The 26488-nt window shown below is 38.0% G+C and overlaps 1 protein-coding gene across 3 annotated transcripts; it reads left to right on the forward strand.

Annotated features, from left to right (window-relative positions):
• The first annotated feature begins 868 nt into the window (after positions 1–868).
• On the forward strand, positions 869–25986 carry FBXO15 (F-box protein 15). 3 transcript variants are annotated; one of them, XM_014870917.2, is made up of 10 exons: positions 869–995; positions 4423–4530; positions 6385–6489; positions 10052–10294; positions 10554–10763; positions 12228–12357; positions 14652–14734; positions 15799–15944; positions 21412–21536; positions 24685–25986. In XM_014870917.2, the coding sequence occupies exons 1-10, from the start codon at positions 976–978 to the stop codon at positions 24952–24954; spliced, it is 1440 nt and encodes a 479-aa protein (XP_014726403.2). In that variant the 5' UTR covers positions 869–975; the 3' UTR covers positions 24955–25986. The 3 variants fall into 3 exon arrangements, with proteins under 3 accessions (XP_014726403.2, XP_088028656.1, XP_088028661.1); XM_088172535.1 differs by lacking the exon at positions 869–995 and adding an exon at positions 4083–4227; XM_088172530.1 differs by lacking the exon at positions 6385–6489 and having other exon boundaries at positions 956–995.
• The last annotated feature ends 502 nt before the right edge of the window (positions 25987–26488 follow it).

Genomic DNA, 26488 nt, shown 5'->3' on the forward strand with positions numbered 1-26488 from the left:
GCATGAGGCTCAACAAGGTCAAGTGTCGGGTCCTGACCACAACAACCCCAGGCAGCGTTTCGGGCAGAGTGTTTGGATGTGGAAAAAGAGCTAGGGGTGCTGACCCAGAACATGCTGAACATGAGCCAGTGTGTGCCCAGGTGGCCAAAGCCAATGGCTTCCTGGCCTGTATCAAAACTTGGCATTGGTGAGGCCACACCTTGCGTTCTGTGCTCAGTTTTGACGCCCTCCATTTAAGAAGGGCATTGAGCTGCTGGAGCAGGTCCAGAGAAGGGCAGCGGAGCTGGTGAAAGGTGTGGAGCACAGGTCTGATGCGGAGCAGCTGAAGGAGCTGGGGATGGTTAGCCTGGAGAAAGAGGCTCAGAGGGACTTCATCACTTTGTACAAATCCCTGAAAGAAGGGCTGTGGCCAGGCAGGAGTCGGCCTCTTCTCAGACGAGAGAAAATAGCCTCGAGTTGTACCAGGGGAGGTCTTAGGCTGGACATTAGGAAGAATTTCTTCACAGAAAAGTCGATTAGACATTGGGATAGGCTGCTCAGTGGTGAAGCCACCGTCTCTCGAGATGTTTAAGGCAAGACTGGAATTGGCACTTAGTGCTATGGTCTAATTGACATGGTGGTGCTCGGCCATAGATTGGATTAAATAATCTCAGAGGCATTTTCCAACATGATTAATTCTGCGATTCTGAGGCCCGAGAGCTCCGAGCTAGCTCACTGCGGGGCAGGGAAGCAGCCAGCACGCTCACGGCGGCAGCACCACCGCTCCGCGGGATGTCAGCGCTTCCGGAGCGCCCCACACGGGCCCGCTCCCGCCCCGCCTCCCCGAGCCAGCGCTGCCTCCCCCGAGGGCACCGCCTCCCTCGGGCCGCCGCCGTCCCACCCCGCCCCGGGGCGTTCCACGGGGGGTGGCAGCGCTTGTTCCTCCCCTCCCCGCCCGCGGTGCGAGGCCGCCGCTGTGGGCTTGGCGGAGCGGCCATGGCGACGGGCCGTGGCAGGTAACCATGGGCGCGCCGAGCGGGGCTCTGCCGGCCCGGGGCTGCCTGCTCGGCCCTCTTCACCTTGTCCGGGGAGGGGGGTTTGTTGTTTTCCCTCAGCTCCCAGTGCTCCTCTGGGAAACTTACTCACCTGCTCCACCGCTCTTCACTGCGAGGGCTGTGGCCATGTGCTCTCCTCTCCCTGCTCCTGGGCATGTGGACCCCTTGCAGTGGGAAAACGTTGGTATTGCCAGGTGCACAGCGGCCTGGGTTTAACAGGTTTTTTTTTTTTTTTTCTGCCTGGGAAGGGAAGCTTAAACGTTGCTATGTCCTTCAGCTTGGAGGAGTGCTTGGTATAACGAGTGTCCACAAAGTTAGTTTTAATGGCTACTTTATGTGTGTTCAGGGTGGTTAGGCCTTTGTAATAAATAAGAGGGTTTCACTGTGGAAGATGTATTACCTTAATTATTATAGTACAGGTTCAGCTTTCAAAATTTTAAAGTATTAGTCTTAGAGACAAAGTTGAGAAAGCAGATTTTTCTGCTAACCCATTTGTACAATCTTGGGTTTCATAGCAGTTTCATTCCCCTTGCTGTTTTTTTTTCCTTTTTCCCTTTCCCCCCCCTTTTTTCCACATTTTTTTGCCTTTTTTTTTTTAACCTGAAGATGGATTGGGGTAATATCCACCTTTTAAAAAGACAGACATTGTTAGCTGAGGGGAAAAAAAACCCCAAACAACCTATGTGAAAACATTATTGTAATTTTTGTTTATCCCTAGATAGGCTTTAACAGGTGGAGGAGTCAGGTTTTTTCACTGCTTAAAACTTTGTGTACATTGTCTGCTGACCATCTAAAAACCAAGATATGTTGCAAGTATTAGAGGGTGTGAAAGTGAAAATACTGGTCCAAAACTGAGCCCCACAGCTTGAAAGCTAATGAAAAAGCAATTGAAGGTGTTGTGCCTCTTTAAGACCATCTCAGTTGTTCCAGAAGTCTCTAAAGAGGGGGTGTAACAGTTGCCATTGACTTTTTATCTTAGGCTTATCTGTCCAAGCTGTGTCAGTGCAATGTAAAAGCATTTTATTAATGCTAATTTAAAATCTTAGCACACACAGTACTTGAAAAGTAATTTATGGATTGGGTTTGCTATTTGTTTCTTAACACCTTGAGAATATTTTTATTTTGGAAGATGTAAAAGTTCAGTGTGTTTTTTTTAATTGATACTAACAAAAACAATAGCTATTGTGTTAAAGTTTTCAAGGCATGTGTGGGCAAAATGTTTCTTTCCTCAGATAATTCTCCCTGGGGTGAGGAAGAAGGAAAGGTGGTTTAAATGAGCAAGAAGGTCTGAATACAGGCTATACAGGTTATGCTTGTCGAAGGTAGTGTGTTTTAAAATCCAGAATCCAGATTCTTATCTGAATTATTCCTGTGTCTGGAGTCTGTGAAGTTGTGTTTCTGCAGTGTAAGCCCAAACTCTTTGCTTTCAGCATGGATTCAGGGCAGAATAGCCTGGGATGTGCTGCCCTGGAACACGGAGAAGTGATAGGTCTGCAGTTGTTGAACACAACTTGTGTCTCTAAATCCCTTTAATGGCAGTTTGTTAGTGCCTCATCATCTAAGTGTTCTTGGTGGTGATACAGGAGTAAAACCCATGTTTAATCTTCAGGTTGCATTTATGATAAGACTACTTTTTTGTAGTTATTAATTCAGTTGGTCTAACATTGGTTGGCACCCAAGCTGAAATGTGCATGTCTTTTTGTTAAGCATATAACAATTTACAATTCTCAGTAAAATGTCTTGGATTTTTTTTTTTTTTTTTTTTACATAGCACAGTTAACAATGCAGACCAGAGTTGTTAATTTCTTTTAATTTTATTTTTCTTTGAGCATAAATCAATCTTGAATCAAGAACAGTCGGTATTAAATGTATATGGTGCCTATATTCAAAATTCAGAATAGTTCAATAGTTCAAAATTAGCTATTTTCCCCCCATATGGACTGGTTGCCTAGAAACCCAGAGCTGGTTTGACCAGGTGTTGGAAATCTGCTGTCAACTTAAAACATCAATAATGCAGAGAATGGGGAGCTCTGCCTGCTTGGTGGCATCGGTGGGTATGAAGTGTAAGGATGTGGTTTAAGATTGAAACTCTGTCTCCGTATTTCTCTGTGGATTTTTGATAGTATTTGTTTGCAATTACGGTTTACAAAGTCCTTCCTATCAGAAAACTTGAAAAAATGCGCGAGTGGTTGGATTGTAAGAATTCGTGTTAGAAATATGCAAAGTTCCTTTATTTTTTATCTAAATTGAGATGTGGAAATGTTGCTAAATAGGTTCTTTCACCGTGGTGTGCACGAGGCCAATCCAGACACAGAGCTGAGGTGTTTGATAAATTTACAGTTATGCACATAAGAGGATGCTGGGTCACAAGTCCACAAAGCCAGCGCACCAACTATCGAAACCTTTTACTATTTTATACATTTTAGCTAAGGAAGGAATCAGTTTTCATTGGCTGCACGTTACATAATACTCTTGTTAATTAGTTTTGTATTTACTAGATTACCAATCTTCTATCGGTTAATGATTCTCTTGCTTCTCATGCTAATTAGTTTGCATGCTCAGTCTTTCCCTTTTTGGAGTCAGTGAGTTTCTTGGGTTAGTGATGGCAATCTCACACTTCTGGAAGCTGGAGCTGATTTCAGCACAGTTACTGAGTTGGCTTTAATACTTTCTTCCTTATCTTGGCAGTGGTTCCAGGTATCCTTGTGGCCTGTAAATTCTATATTCTTTGTGTCCACTATCAGTGGCCATCCTTCTTCCTGAGCTTTGTTAACCTCCCCCTAGGTCTGAAATCATTGAAGCATGTCAAGCCCTAAACCTTAACAAAGCAATTCTACCGACAAGTAATTTGTCTGTCTAACACCTGGACATCCCTTAGAGCTTGTTAGCTGCTGTCCATTTCACGGATTAAATACCCTTTCTTGCTTGAAAAGTATACAAATTATTTTTGAACATCAACAGTTTGTGAGGAAGTTTCAAGGTGTTGTTTTCATCTGACATTTTTTAATAGCTTAGCAAATTTGGCTGGCTCAAAAATGTCTCTGTAGAAATGTTGTGCGGGGGCCTCAGTGGAGCTTGGTTGTGGTGGCCACAGTGGTGCAGTGGTCTGAGGGTAACTGGATTCAAACTGATTTGGGGGAGCAACACTGTTCCCTTTGCCTGCTGTGAGAGATGAATCACAGGATTGACAGCTGTGAGTTCAAATCGGAATCTTCCTGATGCAAGTTATTTTAACTTGGGCATAATTGTTGAAATCGTAATGATTGCCATGTGATGTATTCCCTGCATCCTGCGTTGGTTGAAATGTTGTGTCTAGGTGTGCACAGTATGTGTGTTTCTTCATTTTGTGAATATGTGGCTCTTAACATCTTTTCCTTCTTACAAGTAGGTTAAGGACCTTTGCTGCGAGGCCTGGAGAATGTTCTGAAACTGTAAATGCTGGAATTAAAAGTCTGTATTTGACACCTCCCGTAAAACCAAAGGTGTGCATTGAGAGGTACGTCTTTATGTAAGGAGTAAGAGTGGAAGTACCCCTGTAAGCTGTCTTTTGACTGCTTGCAGTAATTATTTTCATATCTTGTAGATTTCTATGTCAAATATTCAGAGTTGAAAAGATTTGCTTTCCTAGCCTACTTTGGGATCCTATGTTCAACTTATGTTTTCTGGCATGGTTCTCCTTTGTGTTCTTTTCTAAGTTCATAAGGTGTATGTAGGTTTTCCAAACCGTGTACAACCTTCAGCAGCTCCTTTGCAAGTCATGGGCAATGTTGTTCCTTGAGAATAAAAATTGTTATCGTATTACTTCAATGAAAGCCAGTTCAGAATTAAACTTCATATGTTTGTTTTGGTTATTGGTTGTCATCAAGTGTATCTTAGTGTCTAGAGAGGCTGAGAATGGTGGATTTGGATGAAGGGGGAGGAATAAGTGGCTGCTGCATATTTTCTGTAAGGTAAATGTTTCTCTTCCTGTTTGACAGTGAAAGGGTACTTCAATATAATTGTGAGGTTTTTTCTCTTTGAAAATTAGTTACATTTTTATAAAAAAATTCTAAGAATATGTTACCTGAAAAAGTAATTGGTTTTCCTTGTTTTATACATTGGATAGTTTCTTGTGTAGTGATTTCTCTGTTTTGCGTTGGATGGCCAGTTCAGTAAATCTGTGCTTTCAGACTGGTGTAATAGTGAGAGGAAAAAAAAAATCCTTTTAGCTTCCTTCAAAAGAGAGAGAATATGGTTATAAAAACTGTTGAAAATTCTGGATCAAGCATATTATTATTTTACCTTAAAAAGCTGCAAATTAGCTATCACTTCTAAATGATCTCTGGAATAGTGCATTAACTGCTTTGGGCTTACAGTGTATGAACTTTTTCACATAAGTGCAAGTTTTGGCATATTGCTTCTATGTCAATGCAACCAAGATTTTGAGTTTAATGCAAACATTGAGGTATTGGCATTATCATGCTATCCTTTAAAGCTCTCTGCTTCTGAAATAATGTTGTAAATCAACAAGTGTTGCAAATGACCCAGTAGTAAAAAAACAAGAGGTACAGCTGGGGTGTTGACTTTCACAGCACCTTTTATTTTCAGCGGTGATTTTGATGATCATACTCAATGCTCAAGAAAAATAGAGTATGCATGTATTTTAACCTCTGTGCAGTTATGAGGTACTGCTCGAATGGTATGAGATTCCTGTCTGTTAATGCAAAAATCACATTGGCTCATCTCCAGGATATGTTCTGCTTGTCCTGCTTAGACTGGCACCTGCAAATCAGGCAGCCTTCCAGATGCACAGAGACATTGACATTTTCACGCTATCACTTGGCTCTTACTTTGAGGTTCATATCTTTCTGTTGACCTAAATTAAAACTGCACAAGACCTCTGAGCATGTACAGTTTGAAGATTATGATGAAGTAGAACATGATATTGTGGTTAGACTAGGACATTTCTCTCCTGGTGCATCCTGAGACCTGACACTGCAGTCAAAAGTGTTGTAAATGCTGGTGGCTGTAGAATAAATGTTAAAATCATGGTACGAGCAGTAAGAAATTGAGGTAGTTTCATGTCAAACATAGTTAAAGTTTAATGAAAGTGCAAACCCATAACTTTTCATGTAATTGTGCTGTGCCACTTGAATATGTTGTGATTAATTATTTTAGGCAAATGCCGCATATGAGAGACTGAAATTAGAATCCAAACTTCACAGTTTAACTTTTCAGGTGATTTCCAGTTCCTCTTCAGGTGATGTTTATCTGTTTACAACCTGCTGGTTTCCACCTCTTCTATTTTTGTCTGGTTTGGAATTAATTGCAGGGCAAGTCTAACAGTATTCCTATTTCTCTTCTTTTCTAGCATGCCATCAGAAATATTGCTGAAGATATTTTCCTATTTGGATGCTGTGTCCCTATTGTCTGTTGGTTGTGTGAATAAGTGCTTCTATGAGCTGGCCAATGACAAGTAAGGAAGAGGAAGGTCTCAGTTGTGCTGCAGTTGTGTTTACCTCAATTATGAGTCTTTCTAATTTAGTTTCTCTGATGCCAGAGCACTGATGTGTGCACATATGGGCAGTTACTCTGCTGAAATTGCTCTACATAGCCAACAGTACATGTTGCATGGAATTCCAGCTTTGCAGGGCCTGTTGTTTAATGGGAGTTAAGAGGCAAAAACTAAATCCAGTGCTTTGAAATGTTGCTGTTAGTGTTTTCTTTTTGTTTTAATATTTTCTTATATTTATTTGTATTCACATGGACCTGCACAAAATTCTTGGTTCAGATGATCCTTAATGGTGTATTGCCAGTAGCTTTATGGAATTGTCATGGCTTCCACAATTTTGAAGTCCTATTTACTTAATTCTTTCATCAAGTTTTTGCAGAGGGATTGATTCAATCAAATTATCCACTAGTGGTTTTTATCTGTTGTTCTGTTTGTGAAGTTTTGGTGATTTCTAAATGAGAACAAAAGAAATGAAGATAAATGCTGACACTTTTTTTCATAAGGATTGCTTATATAAAGTTCATAAATTGCTCCTACCAATATCATGATAATTTTGTGAAAGGGTAAAAAGGAGAGACCTGGGTTGATGTGTGATAACTAGGATCTGGGCATCATTTTCTTTCTAGGATTCTACTGCATTAGTGTTCTTTGAATGAGAAAATGTCTTCCTCTACAGGAAGTTGCTGTACCTGGTATGAATCTGTTTCTCCCTTATTTACTAAAACTTGCACGGTGAATTAATTGGTTTACCTTGGCATTGATACCTTCAGAACTGATTAATTTAAAGAGAAGATCTGTAATCTAGATTTAGGTTTTGAGGCTGTCAGCAGGTAAGGGTGGATAAAAATTGCAGAATTGACAAAAATTACCAGCCTTGGTATGTGTTTTCCTCTTCAGGATGGTAAGGCAGGATAAAATCACTGTGGCTGCCCAGGAGAAGATGATTCATCTATTTCCATCTCAACGATGTCTGTTTCCATTTTCTAATCTCAACAGAGATTAGTGCACAAATGGGACTTGGGGAAGAGTTACTTTCTCTTATCTAGGAGCCTGACTGGTTCAGTGGGACCAGATAATGTTTTCCTGATGGATTTTCATGGACCTTCTCAAGACACTAAATCTTGCAGTGAATGAACAGAAGTTTTAATTGAAGTCCCTGCATATTTCTCTGGCAAATCTGACCTTGGTTTTTAGACTGAGTATCTTTCTTAGAATATTTCTGCTCTCCTGGATGTACAGGGTGCTGTCCTTGTTGCAACAGGACCATTAGTCTTTCATTGTGGCATGCCTGTACTGCCTAATGCAGTGATTTGTCTTTGGGCTGTTCATATAATGTGTGCGCTTGAACAATTCTTGGCACTGATGTCTCCCAATACAACTGTTGAAGACAAGAAAATGTTTATGACTCCTCCTTTCTGCACCCTCCTTGCCCCAGCATGGAGCATTCCAGCTTTCCTATTATCATGCAGTGTGGGAAATTTACAGATATGGTCTTCCTGCGAAAACCTGAGGGTTCTGATCACCAGCAGAATGTGCTTGTGAGAGAGGAAGTGATAGCACAGGGGAAGGTCTTTCTTGCCATTGTGGTCAAGTGATGACATGTCTGATTCTGGTATTTGAGTTAGAAGTAAAAGGTTTGTTTGGCTTGTTGTACTAATGTCCAGTAAGAGACCTTGAGATGAGTTATTAACAATTTGAGGCAAGAAGGACGTGTGTTCTGTGGAAGAGGCAAACTTATGCTTTCCTGTTGGATGCCTTTTTGATTTATCTGCCCTGAATTCTTCACAAGTTGAGGATGAAGGGGCAGTGATACCTTCCTAAACACTTGTGATTCCAAGTCCTCCTTCATCTTCTTCTCTGTCTCCCTGCCCTAGCTGAATTTTTGAGTTTGTTGAACTAATTCCTTTGCTTGCATGACACTATTTTGGGAAAGGAAGAAGCAATGTTTTACTGAGAGTGAGGATGGTAGGTATTTATCATTAGTCTATATCTTCAGTCAACTAAATGGCCTGAGTCTGCGACTTCAAAATGCAGGAAATGCCTACTGCTAAGCCCTGTGTTTTCAGCATCATACAGTAAGATGGGAGTATCTCTCCATTAAGGATGTCTGTCTTGGGAAGGGGCTTCTAGTTAACAGGAGAGTTTTATAGGAGGTTATTTTACTGGAATTTTTAGGTTGATGAAGACCAAATGGATGATACACAGTTCAAATTCCTCTGGTGATGTTATGTTAAGGGCATCTCTCCTTTTTTTCATCACTGGATGAATTCTAAACTGCTTTAGAGTTAAAAAAGAATTTTCCCCCTCCATCAGAAATGTTTTATACTATCAGGTAACTTGGCTGCCTTCTATGGTCTTAAAATAGAAGTATCATAAAACTTTTTTTTCACTTATGGGATTGTTCTTTATGTTACCCTTCCCACCCTGCTTATGGTGAAAGTAACGTTGAAAACTCGTCTTGACTGTGAACACACCTTTACCAGTCATGGTAGCCTATTGGTCTGGTGTGTTTTAGACACTTCTATCAAAAAATGGCAGTGGGGAATTCTGTATATATCTCCAGAGCAGCAGGCTGGAAGGTTTTTGCAAAATTCTGGGTATGTTTGCATCAATAACCAGAGCTTAGTTCTCAGCATGTGGGGACTTATTCTCAGCAGCTGATGAATTGAGAATGGTTTTGATGAGTAGGAGGCAGTGTGGGATGGATCTAGTCCTTGAATGCTTTAAGGAGAGGGGAAGATGCCATGCAATGCATGCTACTGTAAGTTTGCCTGAGGATAAGTGAGAACTGCTAAAGGTAATCTTGCTGATAAATGGTAGAAAATGTCTTAAGAATTTGTTGCCCTTGCTATTCATTTTCCTTAGTGCAGTTATATACACTGTGTCTCTAGTGCTTCAAAATTAGAAAACTTATTGGCAACCTGTATTCATAGATTATTGTTTGAATTCTTGTAGGTTCCTGTACTCAATATTCTGTGAACAGCCCTAGAGATACTGGGGTGTGGGGGGCTGAGATGTGACCTCATAGTTTTCCTAGTATGAAAGAGATTAACCCATCATTCCAGTCACATATTTCTTTGACTTCAGGGAGTCATGTCTTCTCTCAGCTTTTCCAAAGAGTGCAGAAGGGATTGACATGACATTGGTACCACCAAACAAAGGTGATTCTAATTGTCCTCCACCCCACTTTCAGCTGGATCTGAGAAACTTGAAGTGTACAGATTATCTTTGTTGAATAGGAGGTATTAAACCACTTTTTCTACTAGCTGATTTTCTGTGAGGAGGACACATCATTGTTTTGGGGTGGAATTTCCAGAATTGTTTTCTTAACCTTTATCGGTTTTCAGTTACATTTCTGACTATGACTGCTGTCACAGAGCTTCATCCTGGACCCCACATTTTCAAGAAGACAGACAAGATTGTTTTTGTGCTGACACCATGCTCAGTGGCAGCTGAGATGTGCATATAAAAAGATGAAGTGACTATTCTTGAAATTTATTCCTCTCTATTCCGTTTTTATTTTCAGCGGAATTTGGCTGAAACTCTATTCCAGTTCTTTTCACCCAAAATGGACAATTTGGAAAATGAAGTCGAAGCAAACAGAAACTGTTTCTTTGGGCTGTGCTGCTGTACATGATAAAGAGCCTGGGTACTGGAAGAAAGAATACATCTTCAAACAAACGTCTGCCTTCAAAACTAGAGTAATGCGGCTCGTTAAATTTCTAGATCCTTATACAGGTCTTCCATGTAAAAACAAAGAAGCTATGAAGTAAGCAATGCCTTGTCACAAAGATTTACTTGAGAACAATGTACAAAATATTAATGGTTTGGGAGGGTATAGAATTAGAGGCACAAAATGTATGTCGTAATGGGAAGATGCAGTGATAATATGTAAATATCTGAAACTGAGGAACATAAGTAGCAGTTAGTAGAAATTTTAAAATTCTGTTTAAAGCATAGTTTAAGTTTTATCACTTTCAGAATTTGTTTTTAAACACTCCTCTTCCCTCTCAATTCCCAAATAACAGAGTCTCTGGCTTGTGTTGGATAATTGTTCTAAAGGACAAAAATGGAAAAGAACGTGTAGTAGAGAAGCCAAACCTATCATTTAAGGACACATCTGTTACAGTACTTTGGTATGGTACAGACTGGCCGTGCTTAGACGTCCTGTCAACCCTAAAACTGTTTGGAGTTACACCATTGCTTCCTGACCAAAGCAGACCTCATAACAAGAATGGGTGAGTTTTAACATAGGATTTTTGAGGATTTTTGGGTGCAACTGGTTGATAATGTGATCTGACATTTGTTTGACTCAGTAAGCTAACTCTTGATTAGAAAGCCTCCCTGCAGTATTTCTATGTTCTTCTCTTCTTTGGTAGAGATTTTTAGCAAGAAATAGTATAATACAGCAAGCTATAACATTAATTCATAGGCTCATGTAGCTATTGGCATGCAATATGCAGGCTGATAGGTCCTGACTTGGAAAGCTGAATCTAAGACAGAGACACAAATGAGCATGAAAGAAAAATGTAAATCTAGTAGAATTTATTGTGAGAAATTTAGCCTGGAAAAATTCATCAGTATTTACGTGGCTACAGTCCGGTAATCTATGTTGCTAAAACTTACTTTCTGTCTGGTAGGTGTGTATATGAATTTAGGGAACTGGGTGTTTAACTGTGTGTGCAGTCTTCAGTACATGCATATAAAGTCACACAGTCCACAGCATATCCCTTGTTTTTTAACTTAAATGTGTACAATGGTTTTTGTCATTATATTCTAAAAATATATTTAAATGAAAAGTGTCTATTTGAGGTATTTGGTTGCTGTCAAGGAGTTTTGCACACATTTGGGCATATGTGTATAGTAGGTACAGTGTCAGCTATGTGTTTCTTATACAAATCCCCTGGCCATAGAGCTCTGAAAAGAGAGAATTGTTCACCTACAAAACACCTGTTCCTCAACCAGAAGCAAAGTATTTACGTAAAAAAGAAAGAAATCAAGAGAAGCCTTTTGTATAAAGTTAGCCAAAGAAGTCTTGCAGTCAAATTATGTGGAAATGTACTTGTTTTGCCAAGATGATGAATGTAGAAAATAAAAGAGAAAGCTTGCAGGCAGTTGATGTATTTATTTCACAGAGTTACAAGGTTTTAGAAATTGTGACTATAGATGAAGGCAGTGGTTTCACCAATTTTAGTATGTCATTGTTAAGACTATAAGGCAGTAGTGCACGGACAGGCCTGATTGACTTAAAGATGGAAAGGACTGATGTTGATTAGGAAGAAATTTTTTACTGTGAGGGTGATGTGATGCTGGTGCAGGTTGTCCAGGGAGGTTGTGGATGCCCCATCCCAGGCAGAGTTCCGTGTGGAGTTGTAGGTGATACTACAGTGATACTCTGTGGAAATCTAGAAACTGTTTTGAATATAATAAGAGCCTAAGTCTGAAAAGGATTTTAGAAATTCTTCTTTCTTTATTCTGAATAGAAGTGCTCTTTCTGCTCTTCTTTTTAATGCATCCTTAGTTAATAAGAGTGTCCATGAACTTTTATTTAGGAGTATTTTGGAGCTAAATGGCTTTAATTATAGGTAAAATATAGAAAAAAATTCTAAAAATGGAAAGCTTCCTGTAACACAAACTTTTAATTTATTATATGTACAGTTTGATCCTTTCCTTTTGCTACATTCTGTATGTTCTTTTCAAAGACCTCGTAGATTTTCCTTGATTGCTGAATACCATCTTGCTAACCTGACTGAAAGTAGCGTAACAGTTGGTGCTGATGAGCTTGTCCAGCTCTTCAGTCTGAGTCCAGGACTGTTAGTAGGAATTTGGAAGGTAAGATAACATTTTTTTCAGTATTTTATTATTATATGAAGGAAAAGTTGGGTTTTTTTGGCTTGTAGTTGGGGTTTGGGGATGGCTTTTTTTTTCCATCTTCCTTTTTTTTTTTTTTTTCCCCTTTGGATTTTGAAAAATCATGTCTAAACTAGTAACTACAAAACACATGTAGGACAGTGAGTGGATGATTTATTGTATCCTAAAGAGCTGTCACAGAAATATATATATATACTTAAATCCACTTCTAATTAAAAGATCAGTTATGTATAATTCTATATTAGATACTGTGTTCAATTTTATTTATTTTGCAGTCTTCACATGCCCAAGTTTGATATCCTATATCAAATTTTCAATAGAATGGTTTGAGAAGTGCTTCTTTGTCTGATTCATGCCATTACCTGTCCATATCACTCAAAGTGATGAGTTCCCACATAGCAACTTAACTTTAATCTGCATTACCAGGTAGCTGTATCCTGCTCCAACAGTAGGAATGCTGTAAATCACGTACTTTTGGGATATTAAATTCTTAGTATTAAGAGTCTAAGTTAAGCAGTTAGCCTCTGTAGGGTAGGTGAAGAGATTAATTCCTTAGAAGGCAATGCAGAGCATCTGAAGTAGACTGCTGCACAAAAGGAATCTGCATCTTTGCACAGAATGTACGGGGACCTCTGTGTCTGCCTGTAGCTATGTAGGACTGGGTGCTATGGGAGCCTCATCTCAGGTGTTCTGCTCTTGATCTGAATTCAGAGGGGGCAGCCCTTTATTCCTCCCCTCAGCCGTTATTAATGTAGATTTAGGTTATTTGGCACTGGCAAGGAACTTTCCTCAGGGAGGCTGTGAGCAGCTCCTCAAAGTTGTGTCTAATTTTCCAACTGCAAGCATGCCGCCTCAAATGTGCGCAATCACCAGAGGCAATGTTTAAATCGGCAGAAGGACTATTTCTTTCACTCTTACTTAAAGAGTGAAAGTCCATTTCCTAGAAAACTTGAGACTGCCTGAACAGCATAAACCTGTTAGAGGTTGTTTCAGTTTGTGAAAAGCTCTGCTAAATGAACAGCAATTTCTCTCATATCTTCAGAAGTTTTGTAGACTGGCGTCCCTGTATTGTTGGCTCTGTGATCTTGCTTATGCATTGGCCCCATCCATGCTTGGAAAGAGAATTCTTTCAGCACATGAAAATGGTTCAATCACAGCCAAGTTCCACATGGTTGTTAGGAATTGAGTGCCCCACTCTTGTATATTTTCCCTGCTTGCTTTTCTGAACAGCAGTTCTTATTCTCTGTGTAGGCAGAGTAATACGAGGTAGTTAAGTGTCAGTGGGTGTAATAATTGTAAATGCCACACATCTTGTTTTTTTGCACATAGCTGTGTAACAGAAACCAAGGGCAGGTTACGTGGGACTCCTGGTATTTGGATAGAGAAAGACTGAGAAATTATGTGATTGATAGATCTCCCTAGTTAAATCCTTTATAGCTGTAATTTTGCACTGTAAAAATACAGGAGTAGTTAAAAAGCTAAAAGTTTGAATAAAGGATGTAATTTTCTGGTAGCCCAGAGAGATGAAAACAGTAGTTGCCCACATTTCAGGAGAGTAATAGACTTTTGGCAGTGAATAATTTTCCTATTGACTTCTGTGTTTGTAAATGTAGGATTTAAAAATGTATTTAAAGAAAAAACCCTGGTATCCTAGCATTATGTGTTCTTGAAGTAAATGCAGACCTCTAGCTAGTTTTCACATTGATGTTTTCTTTGACTATACAGGCATCCATAGAAGCTTATGTTTTTAATGTTTTCCCAGGAGTAAATAATCTGGTGAAGACACATTTTTTACTTTGAAATTCACAATTTCTATTGAATAATCCTGTATTCCTCACTGATGTTAACCTTCTTTGGAAATAGTTCCTTACATAAGAAAATAATCTTGATGCTTCACTAGTTGGGAGTAAGTGCCATTTGATTCTCTTTAGGTATCTTTTTTAAAGTGCTAAGTAGAAGCTAGGGAAGTACAGTTTTGGATTGCTCTTGTAATTTTTGCCCTGGCATAGCTAGCTTCCCTTTCTTTCCCCATAATACAGAAATGCTGCAATCTTTTATATATATTCTGTACTCTTGTGAAAAGACAGTAATGGTTTTAGGAGTCCACATGTTAAAGCAAGCCATTACTAGCATTAGTACAGTAATTGGCAGAGTAGTAAGCAGCAGCATTTATCTATGAATTTTAATGCTCAGAAAGACCTTGTGAAAAAAAGAATTTCCAAATGAAAATGCATCTGCTTTAATTAACTTTTCAGGAGAAAAGTGAAATTGCTTTTGTTATGGCGAACCTTCATTATAATCAACTTCTTGAGAGAAGCATTTTGGGTTCTGCTACTGTGTAAGTTTGGTTTTCCTTTGTGGGTAATAAAGATAACCTTTTGAATAAAGCTTTGAGTTTTACAGTTAAAATTGGCTGCTGGTAAGAGGTTTATATTTAGGCAGTAATTAACTATTCTTGTTTAATATAAACAACAGTTACAGTAACTAAAAACAAAACTGTAAAAGCATTTTCATACTAAAATATTGCCATTGTAATGCTATTTAGGAGATAATTTAGTTACACAAGTGTACTAGGACTTGGTGTATTGAGAAAGTTAGAAATACACTGCACATACTTTCCCCCTTTTCACAAGCAGTCTTCTTGTTTTCTCTTTCTATCTGAAACAGAGAGACATTTCAGGAAGTAGGGAAGTAATATTTGGCTGTGTAAGAGGGGGGGAAAGCTCTGGTAAACTGGTGAGGTGCCTGCATTTATCTCTTATTGCTATTGAGAAGGTAGCTGGTAAACTATTTAAAAATATGATATTTTTTTTTTTTTTTAGCTTTAGAATAGTATTGGGGAATTTATTTCCCACTCAGCTTTCTGGTCAGATACTGTTGTATCTACCAGTAGTCCTAAATGCCCACTATAATTTAGAGTGGCTCTCCTCAAACAGAATATAAGATTTAACACCATCTCCCTTAGTACCAAATTGGATCCTATGTGGAAGTTGCTCAATTGCCTCTGGCATGTTGTCTCTTTAGGTGTCTTGTGTGCAGTAGTTATTTAGTTAGGAACAGACAAAATTATTTCAATGTTTGGTATTTCAGAGAAGTCTCTAGAGCTAGTGGGCTTTTAGATTTCTAGTTAAACTGATGCTTTTTCTTTTTTGTAGAAAAGTCCATGTCTTGAAGTTTAATGGATGTACCTTGTAAAGTTGACTGCTGTACTTTCTGCCTTTGGCTAGGCTGAACAGCTGATCAGCAGTATTAGACACTGTATTAGCTCAAAAGCATGATGAACTAGAGATGTTTGAATTTGAAAATGTCTTAAGATGAGAGTCTCAATATAGGCCTATGTATTATATCTCTATTAAGTCATGCCCCCCCTTGCTAAATTCTACTTTTTGTTTTTTTTTCAAGTCAATATGTTCCTCCACCTAATAAACCTTTACTGGATGATATTGACTCAGAATATGGACTGCATGACTACAGCCTGCATCTTGACCTGCATGGCAGAAACTGCATGTACCTCTGTAGATCATTTAAGTGCCTCTTCTGCAGAAAACGTAAAGTTGATGGAACAATAATGTCTGTTTTAAAAATGATCCCTGCTGTTACATCTTTCCTTCTTGCATCCAGTTTCTCTGTTTTAAGGGGTGAAACTGAAATGGAATTTTAAGAGTAATCTTTCTGTTCATGGTGTGGTTTCTTTATATCTGCATGGTGCTTTGTGTGGCGTCCTAAGCCTGCTCTGTAAGAAGTCTGCCTGCTGTTAAATTGGCACAGTGTCAGGCTTGGGACACAAATTCTGTAGATTTTCAGGGTCTTTTCTTTTAGTTCCATGCTCCATTAATAATGCAGTGGCACAGTTCTTGGAGCAGGTTGATGTTTCTTTCACTTGTATTTTATAAAGGAGAGACAGTTTATCCTCATACATTTTGGAAGTTTGTTTCTGTAGAATTCTCTTCGGGTATACTTTGGGTGCACGGATTAAATATATAGATACATTTGTAGAAGTTGCTGTGAACTTTAAGATTTATAGCTTTTATTTTGGTGAGTTTAAGATGCATGTTTTGGCATCCTTTTACTGTGTGGTAAACAACTTCAGTTATTGTTTTTAACTGCTGCTTCATTCTGTTCTCAGCACTTCTTTCCATGAGACATGATTGACCATCCCTGTTGTTCTCATACAGTTCAAATTCATAATTGTACTGGGGTTTTGAAAAATAACTGGGTGATCTCTCTTTTGACATAACTTCAGCATAAATTCCTGCTGCTACACAGCTGTCTTTTGGTAAGCAGAGGCAGACTAAAATATTAAAATCTAACACCATCATTAATTTAATTTAGAATTAGATACTGTAAATTAATTATTGCTCCCCAGTATATTTTTTTACCTGCACTCCTGAGCGGTGTGGATTTCAGAACATACTGTTTTTCTGTCAGTAGAGGGTGCTGTTGTCAGGCGTGAGTACTTCTACAGGGCTACAGGATTTCCCCGTGATTTGGTTTGCTTTTTCTCATTTGTGTTTGCTGATTCCAAGAACTGTCATTTAGACTGCAGCCTTGTGCGATGTGGAGCGTTGTAGTCCTTGAACCTGCAATATACATGTTTTCAGATTCCAGAAAAGCGCCAAACTTTAATTAAAGGAATACTTCTAAGGCTAAACTTTAGTGAAAGTCTATGCATGTAGTAAGAAATCTTACCTGAAGTGTTGAGCAGTAAAAGAGTCCTCTTTATGTTCTCAAAAAAAAAAAAAATCTCAAAATTGGCCAGAGGATTGGGTTTTTGGGATTTGTTGGTTTTTCTTGTTTAGCTAAAATGAAAATGTTATGCTTCTAGCAATACAGTTGCAAAAGAAAAAGTATTATGTGGCACATTTCCTTTCTTAGTTTCAATTTCTTGCTGCTTAGAAGCAACTTCCACAAAAGATTAAACTGATGTTTATGCAAATTGAAGCAAATGTCCATGAGCTGCAGTTGTGATGCCATCTCGCTTTGCAAGTTAGAGAATCTATTTATGCTCACAAGTATTTTCTGAATCACTTTGGTTTTGTGACCTTCAGCTGTGTGACAGCCGCCAGATTCTGGTCTCACAGGACATCAGACAGCTGAAGCCATGGTTCTGCAGACAATAAGCTCATTTGTCATCTAGTCCCTTCTATGTGCTTGCACAATAATTCCTTTCGGAAAGTTTTGGAAAATGCTTGACTTCCTCCAAAAATGGTGTAGTGAGGCAGCATATAGTCTGCTGTCACTTTTTTCATTTGTTGTTAATTTTTCTCATTCTTATTCTGTTGAACATGGTGTTGCTGAATGTGGCCCAGGTTTTCCAAACTGGTTGTGTTTGATGGTTTGTGTTTTGTTTTTAGGCTCCATTCTAGACATACTCTTTGTCCCATCATCTGGGCAGACTCTGAAGCATGGAAGTCTGCAAAATACTGGGAAGTCTTGGTATTTCTGAAAATTCTCTCCCCAGTCCAGTTTTATTTTAAATTATAGATGTGACATGCCTATGTCAGTTTCCACAACTTGAGGCACAGATCAGTTGTTAGCTATTATACTGTTGTTCCACTTACTTACTGGTTTTCATTAGGAAGATCTAGGCATTCCTAGGTTACCAGAGAATGCCCATTTGTATTTTGCAGAATAACCAATTTATTTGTTCAAGATGTAATTTTTGTCTGCTTTTTGTTAGTGTCTGTTAATATTGTGCTTCATTTTGGTAGTCTATTTTCAATTATTTTTGCTGAATTCTTAATATTAAATTAAAAAAGGTTATGTCACACTTCATTGAACCAAGCAGGTGGAGTATATATGGCTTCGGATTTTTTTTTCTGTTATTATACTTGCATTGCAGTAAGGGGTTTAACATTATATTTTATGCTCCCTTTCATGTAAACAGAATTGGTAATATGGCCTCATTGACAGATATTTAGGGTGAATATGTTAAATACTTTGTAACTGAATTGAAAATACTTAGAAAACTTTCCTTGTATTCAGGAAATTATGAAAGGCTTTTCATATGACTCCCAGGAGACATGAATCCAGCTTCTTAATAAATATTTTTGAAATGTGTTTACCTAGGTTTTCAACTTTTTAAGCACAGCTTTGTAGCCACATGGTAGTTTAAGCTTTTGCTTTTCAATGTCATTTCTTGTTGATGTAAACTGATGTGTTTTGCTTGGAAAATGTAGGGGTTGATTTTTGTGTATTTAGAGAGCTTTTAAGATTTGTTTGTGAAATTTCATATCAGGCATTTGAAATGTTTTGCTTGACCTTGAAGATTGATTTGGAAGTTTAAATAACAATTTCAGTGTGGTAAGGCTGGTTGTTGGCACCAGAATTAGTGTTAAGCACAGCTTTTCCTCTTAAAATACCAATCAAATGACAACTTGCAACAAAGGCTTGGTTAGCAAAACAAACTTCCTTGGCTTTTAGCTGAAATAAGTCCTTTGGAACTATTGGTCTATTTGTTTCTTTCCCCTGAGGTCTGTCTACATGATATATATTCTCTTTCTTAGTTTTACCTTTATTTAGAAATATTTGTTCCCTATAACTTACTCTGCTGCTTTGCTGCTATACGTGCCTTGCATAAAGCAAGGACTACAGATATTATATGGGGACAATGAAACAAAGTCTGGATCAGGCTGCCCAATTTGCTTCCTCTGTGTTTTGCTTCGTATGTTTAACATAGCTTGTTCTGCCCTTTAATTTCATTTTCTCATCTGACTGGGGTGAGGAAGGGGAGATTTCAGTGCTTAGCCTGCAGTTTCTTGCTTGTTTCTAGGCAGACTTTTCCTTCCTTCTGAATGTGAGGACTGCAATGGAGCTTTTATATAAAAAACCCCATATAAAGACTGAACTAACCAGCCCATGAATAATTGGCCTTCAGATTCCTGATCTGTTGCCTATTTCCATTCTGGCTAAAGTTAAGAAGTAACTGCAACACATCTTAGCCAACTGATCTGTCTAGCAATGGTCTATTAATGTCGTGCAATAGTGATGTCCTGGGCTTCATTAATTTATTAGCAGAAAGCTTTTTTTTCCAATCCATTTTTCTTCCATTCAAACTTCATTTGATTTGAATGAGTAAGAGCATGAGCCACTTCCATTCACATTGGAATTGTGGATAACATAATAGTCATTTTGGAGAAATGCTTATTAACTGATGTTTTCAGGTCTCTTGCATAAAAGCTCAACTTTAAATGTGGACTTTCAGTGGTTAGACAGTATACTATTTAAATAAGATATTTTTACCGTAATTGAAATTTTGTCATAGAATTTGGTTTACTGAGGTTTTGAAACTGAACCATTTAGGACAGGTATTAACTTAATGGCCCTTATCTACTTTGAGCTGGATCCTGGAAATGCATTTTGCTTACATTTTCCTCACTGATTTCTTTTGCACTTCACTGCAAGGACAGTGGGTATCATGGTGTGGAGGATTGCATTTTCCTTCAACCATACAAAATATTTCCTGGGTAGTCATGTTGGTTTCACACTGTATTCACACTGCTGTTCCAGCCAATGTCTGTATTAAAAAACCTGCAACTGCTGTTCTCTGTCATGTGCTGGTCTGCTTCCTCCCCAGAGTAAGTATTCTTTGTATAGTATAACCCCACTGGTGAGTGATGCCTTTCCAGCATTGTTTTGTGGTCAGCTGTATCTTGGGAGTTGCTTGGCTCTACAGTGCCAATTTAGAGAAGTTTTTGGCCTCTGTGCTCAAATGTGATCTTGCTTTCTCCATCACTGCCTCCAACTATCTGCTTCAAGCAGCCACCAAGCAGAGGTTTTGCTGCCTCTGCATGCTGGATGCAAGCATTTAACTCACAGACAGCTTTTCTGATGTTGCTTCTTCTGTCTGTAGCCTTATGCTGCTACTTGGGCTTGAGAATCACAGCAAAACACCAAAACACTTATATTTTTTCACTCTTGTCACTTGCATCTTAAACCTCTGCAAGCCCCTTCACTTGTTACCTTACCATTCAGGACCTGCTACTGGATCCTGACAAGCATTATGTTCCTGGGAATTGCTTCTCTCCCTTCCCATCTGTCTCCTGCAAGTGCTAGGTACTTTCTTTTTTGCACTGAGGTCTCTAGTGCTTTTGTTTTGCTTTTTTGAGAGAGTATCTCTTGTTCAAGGAAACTTGTTTGAGGGATGTCCTACCAAGAAATCTGCTTGTGTCATGATATGATGCTATTATTTTTGCTTTCCTTTGAAGTCAGATTGTGTTCACTATGATGTTCCCCAAATTATAGTTAGACTGTTGGACTCCTTGGTTAACTTTCCTTCTCTGATAGCAAAGGAAAAAAACAATAAAAAAAAAATCTCTTCTGAGAGGAGAGGAAGAGATACCCAAGATATATGGTTATATGTAGTAATAAAAAAATCACAAATCATAATTCTGAAAAAAACCCAAAAAACCAAACCCAGAGGCCTTGGAAGGCCGTTTAAAAAATGAAAAAATCCATAATTTAAAAACTTGATTCAAATCAAATTGTGCTACATGTCAGTTTAAATGATGCAGTATCCTTTCTAAGGAGGAATAGTTATCTGTATACCCTTTGCATTGAGTTGAGTTTCCAGTCAGAGCTGAGAGATTTAAATAGCTTAAAAAAATAGTTGGGGGAGGTATCTCATAATTTTATTTTTTGTGTTAGTGTTGAGCTTGACTTCTGGGCAGTGGACAGTGATGGAGGCACTGGTGGCATGAAATTGAAATATTGAATGTGAAATTTACTCCATGCATCCTTGTGTAAGTTCTTTAGGTGGCATTCCTATTTTTATACTAAAAAATACAAAAGAATTTTTAGCTGCTGTTTCTACTGTGGCTCACATATTTGAAGTTCTGAACTGCAACTTAATTCCTCTATAATGTGCTTGATATTTAGCTGTTGGTGTATGCCAGGGTTTCTTACTGGTGAGTGGGAAGAAAAAGACATGGAAAGAAGATAAGAGAACATTTACAGTGTCCTTGGGCTGAATTTGATTTATACTGCTGTAATGTTGTATATTGTTTATATTTTCAGGTGACATTGAAAATGGATACCTGAGGCTCAGAGTTGTAAACTTAAAGGATAATAGGAAGCACTTTCCTATTATTGGGACACTTGGCATATGCTGGGAAACAGATGTGTTTAAAGGCAATGTAAAGGTCAGAAATACTTTTTGTTTCTGGAAATGCTTACCTCTAAACAGAATTATGTTTGTGCATCCTAAAAATGCTAATTTTTAAACAATTCTTGATTTGCGGAAAGTGTCTTTAACTAGGCAAAAATCTCTATTCCAATATTCGAGAAAATATGTGAATTTTGAGGAAAAGTGTTTTCTCCTTTCTCTCAGAGAGTCTGGATTGCATGATAGATCCATTATGCATGTGTAATTACTCCAGTGCTTTCCACTCAGCAAAGGTGCTGTGTGACCAGTGAGAAAAGCTGGACAAAAAAATGTACTGCAGATGGACTTTTTGTGGGGTATTTTTGTTTGGGTTTTTTTGTTGTTGTTGTTTGTTTGTTTTTTGTTTTGATTTTTTGGTTGCTTGGTTGAGGTGCTTTTGCAAGCAGTAAGTCTTGAACATGTGGGGAAATACTCTGCAGTTCTGTGCTGTATATGCAGTGAAAGTTAGGAACTGATGAGGAATGTTAAAATGCCAGTGGACACAGGCAGAAACTACAGTCCACATCCACACAGTTAGCACCCAGCTCCAATCAGGTACATCAGTCAGCTGGATTAACTCTTTGTTTTTTAGAGGAATGCTCATACATTCTATTGGATAAAATTCCTAAATGAATTATTTCGAACAAAGTTTCAGAGTAGTTCTGTAGCTTTTGCAATAGTGGTGAAGGCACGTATTTTTAAATGAATTTTATCAGCATGAGTGTTTTAGAAGTCGTGAAAATTCTGATGAATGTAAGTTTGAGCACTACTGAAAAGTCATATAGTTCAACACTTGATTTCAATTTTGGCACTTCTTTTGGAAAAAAATCTCAAAATTAATAAAACTGTGGTTTCTGCCAATTCTGTATAAATATAGAATGGAATACCATATGTATGAATGTTTGATAAGATGAGACTCTTTTACCAAGGCATATAGTGACACAACAAGGAACAATGTTTTTAAACTGAAAGAGGGGAGATTTGAATTGGACATTGGGGAAAAAAAAGGCAAAAAAAAGGCAAAAAAATTCTTTCTCCATGCTGAACATGGTGAGGTAGGGGAGTTGGAATTAGGTTACATGTAAAGGTCCCTTCTAACCCACACCATTCTGTGATTCTATAGGATTAACAACTGCTTGGCAGATTCTTTTTTTCATGAAAATAATCCTGAGTAGTACATAAGAATTTACAAAGTTATCTGTCAGAGGAAACAGAGAGCTACATCTGTAGTCTTTAGTTTTTCAGCTTTAGTCTCTCTCCTGTGTGCTTACAGCACAAAATATATTGAATAAAGAATACAATATTTTTTAAACCCTTCATTTTGTAGTGACAGATGGAACATGTCAGCCTATAGCTGTGAGTTGAATTCAGTGTGGTTTTTACCATAAGTCTCTAAAATTCTGAAAACATGTGAAGGCCACAGAAGTAGGACGTTGCACTACTTTGAATTTACTTGAATTTTATTTAATACTCTAAGGAAAATCAAAAGTGCTTTCTTGGCACTTCTGTGTTTTTTTAAATAAAAAAATTAATTGCTGACGTACAGATAGTTGGAAATTGTCATGACTTAGGAATGTTATTCTCCAATTTAGTGTTCTTTCTGTAACCACTCCAAATCACACTCTGCTGGCTTGCTTTCCCCTTCTTCTCCTTGTGTTGGGCTGGAGAGGAGAACTGGAGGCACAAAAAGTAAAGATCAGGGTTGAGATAAGAGCTTAAGAGTTTATTTGAGACAGCAATGAGATAAGAATATGGAGCAATATTATTGCAGCAACAATATTAATAATAAGAATGTACAAGAGAGGGGAGTGATTGACATGCAAACGCTCACCATGGAGCACCACCTGACCATGCCACAATACCCCAACCACTGAGAAGAAAGCCTTTTCCTTGCCCCTGGAAATGAAGTGGTGTAGAGCAACCTCCCTGTCTTAGCCATGATCCCTTCTGGCTACTGCAAAAATTAACCTGATCCTGACCAGAACCAGCACAGGAATGCATGGGAAGACTCCACCATCTCACCACCCAACACCACCCCGCTTTACTTTTCATCATTGGCCTTTTATATGCAAGTTGTCAGACCAGAAAATAGTAATTCTTTCTTGTTTCCAGTGATTCTGTAGCTCATATAAGTTATTACAGCATCATTAGGTTTGATTTGAATTTTGTATTTTCAGCGTAGTCTACAGTAAAAAGCTTAGGGAAACTGTGTGTATCATATTGCCTCATGTTTGTGCCATCTGCCCTTGTGTTGTTTGATTGAAGTAAAGGAATAGTGAAAGCAATATTAGAGCAACAGAAGCACAACCATGTAGTATAGAGAAATAAAGCATTCCAAATGAATTTTTTTGGCATAGAATTTGTGGTGTTGGTTTATTTATGCTTTTGGAGCACAGATACAACACAATTAAGATAATTTGATTCATTTAGTGATTCAGAACTCATGAGAATAAGGAACAGCTGATACTAACAGCGACACACAACTCTTATGCTTCCAAGGGATATGTGAAACTATCAATTTGCAAAAACCAAAGAATTGGCATTAACATTTTTAAATTATCTAATTGTGTAATCTTGTAAAGAAATATTTTAAAGAATTTGTAAGAGGAGGAATTACATCAGGATTATTAATATTACCTGTTAGGGAACTGAAGCTATGAGCCTTTTAAAAAGTACTGTATGCAGCTGGCTTGGAAGGGTAATTGTGTGTGCACTGCCTGGGTGGTGGTCCCCGAGTATCACTGCAAACATTGCTGCATTCACACAAGTTTAGCAGCTGACTTGAAACTTAAGTTGCTTTCACATATTGAAGGGACTGTCATTATTTGAATCATAAAGTAACTAATAATTGAGAAAAAACAGATGTTAAGGGCTTAAAAATGTTCAAGAAAAAATGTTTGATTTGGTTTTGCAGTGGTACCTTCTGTAGCACAGCATTTGATGTTTATAGGTTACAATTTTGATTTTTGTAGGAAACCTCTTAAGTATTTGTTGCAGTAGGTCAGTGAAGCACTATCAATTTTATTTGGAGGTTTTAGCCTTTGTACAAAACTCTCTGAACCCTTGATATTTCTTCTAAAATCAGAGGCAGATCTACTTACTGTGCCATGACACAGGGAAATAATCTCTTCTACTTGTGTTTGTAGGACTGCTTTGTGATGGATCTGACTCTCTTGGATGAAACTGGAAAGCCTTTCTGGTGTTTTAGTGCTCCAGTCCGCATGGAATTGTCTTCTGAGTCATCTGGCCTTTATGACTACATGGGTCATATCTATACTGCAGACTATTCAGATTCAGAGGGTAAAGTCTGTCTTGAGTTTGTATGGTTGGAAGAAACCAAGGAATATATTATAGTCAGTTTGGTGCTTTATGTAAGCACCAAGAAGGTAAATAGCTGGTATGGAACAAACTACTGACTTAATTAGGTCACTAATTTCCTTGCTTTAAAAACCAAACAAACAACCCTCCCACAACAAGAAACGCAATAAACCATTTATGCTTAAGATTGACACGAACAAGTAAGACTGTTCCTGCAAGTTTTCCAGTAACAAGTGCAGTTGCCTAATTTTTTTTAATAGGCAATTGAGAGGTTGAAGAGACATGTTGATAAAAAAAGTGAGATGTTTTCTTTTCTGTTGAATATTACATGGTCACACTGTTTCTCACTGGCTATATTGAAATTATTTTTAGGAGGAATTTTCTGTATAGAGACTTGTTACTATGGTTAAGGAATTGCTTCTTTTGAGAGCCATACTGTGAAGATGCCTTACCTTACATAAGCTACACTGGTTTTGACAACATTGACTTTTATGTTTAGTAATAAAACAGCATGGGTGCTGTTTCCTCCAGGTTTGTTGGAGTGTTATTGGTAAATGACAGGTTTTGTTAAATACTTTTTCCAGAAAAACTTCACTTAAATATATTTTAGTAGAAGATTGAAAGGGTAGATGGGAAGTCAGATCTGAAAAATATGTCAAGGCATTTGTTAAGAAAGTCATATGTAAAATCTGTTTATGACATTTCTTTAAATTCTTGTTTGTTCTGTTTTCCCATGTTCTAACCTTGTCTGATTTGAGCCTAGATACTTGCCTTACATATTGACCTAGGAAAAAGTGTCCCAATTACCAGCCAACCTGAGCTGATATCTGTTCTTACTGAATGTATTCAGTTGTTTCAGAAACAATGCATATCTGATACTGTTTATCTAACAATATGAATCCATATAAAAACTGAATAGATGTGCCTGATCTTTCCAGTTCCTGGAGTAACTTTAGAATCAATTTTTCTACTTCCTGTATAAAAAAAAGAAAAATTAAAAAAATTACATGATATTGTGAGTCCAGTGTCATTACCTAGCAAGGACAATTATGTGGTTGACTGCTCTGACTTTATTATGGTAGTGATTTCCTTAAAAATAAATTCTCTCTTAATTTGTTTACGTACATTAATTGGTTTGTGCAAACAATATTCATATATAAGCACCTCTATGCTACAGAGGTAGATAAATATTACAGCCAGAGAGTTGTTTCTTAATTTAACTTTCAAAGACAACGAGCTGAGGCTCGTTCTAGTTCACCTTGTTAACCTTACCTAAAGAAGCAGTGGAGATGTTTCTGCATTTGGTCGTTAGCCAAACTAGCAAGAATGATCAGCTGCATTTTGTCTTCTTTCTTACTGACTGCTGATGGGTACAGGAATCCCTTGAAGTGATATAAAGGTGTTAACATGTGGACTGGGTGTGATGAATGCCAGAACAACAGACACTGAAAGTGATCTGCACAGACAAGTGGCCAGTCTAGATTTTTGTTTTTGCCAAAATTTAGTCTTTGAGATACCAGCTTTAATAAGGAAGGGGTAGCTCAGTCCCAAAGTTGTCTTCATCATTGGCCTTACTACTAAGCTTGTAAACAAAAATGTAGAAATATTCCGTCTACATTGTTCCTTTGAAAT

The sequence above is a fragment of the Sturnus vulgaris genome, chromosome 1 (genome assembly GCF_052056855.1).
Source record: "Sturnus vulgaris isolate bStuVul1 chromosome 1, bStuVul1.hap1, whole genome shotgun sequence".
NCBI lineage: Eukaryota > Metazoa > Chordata > Aves > Passeriformes > Sturnidae > Sturnus > Sturnus vulgaris.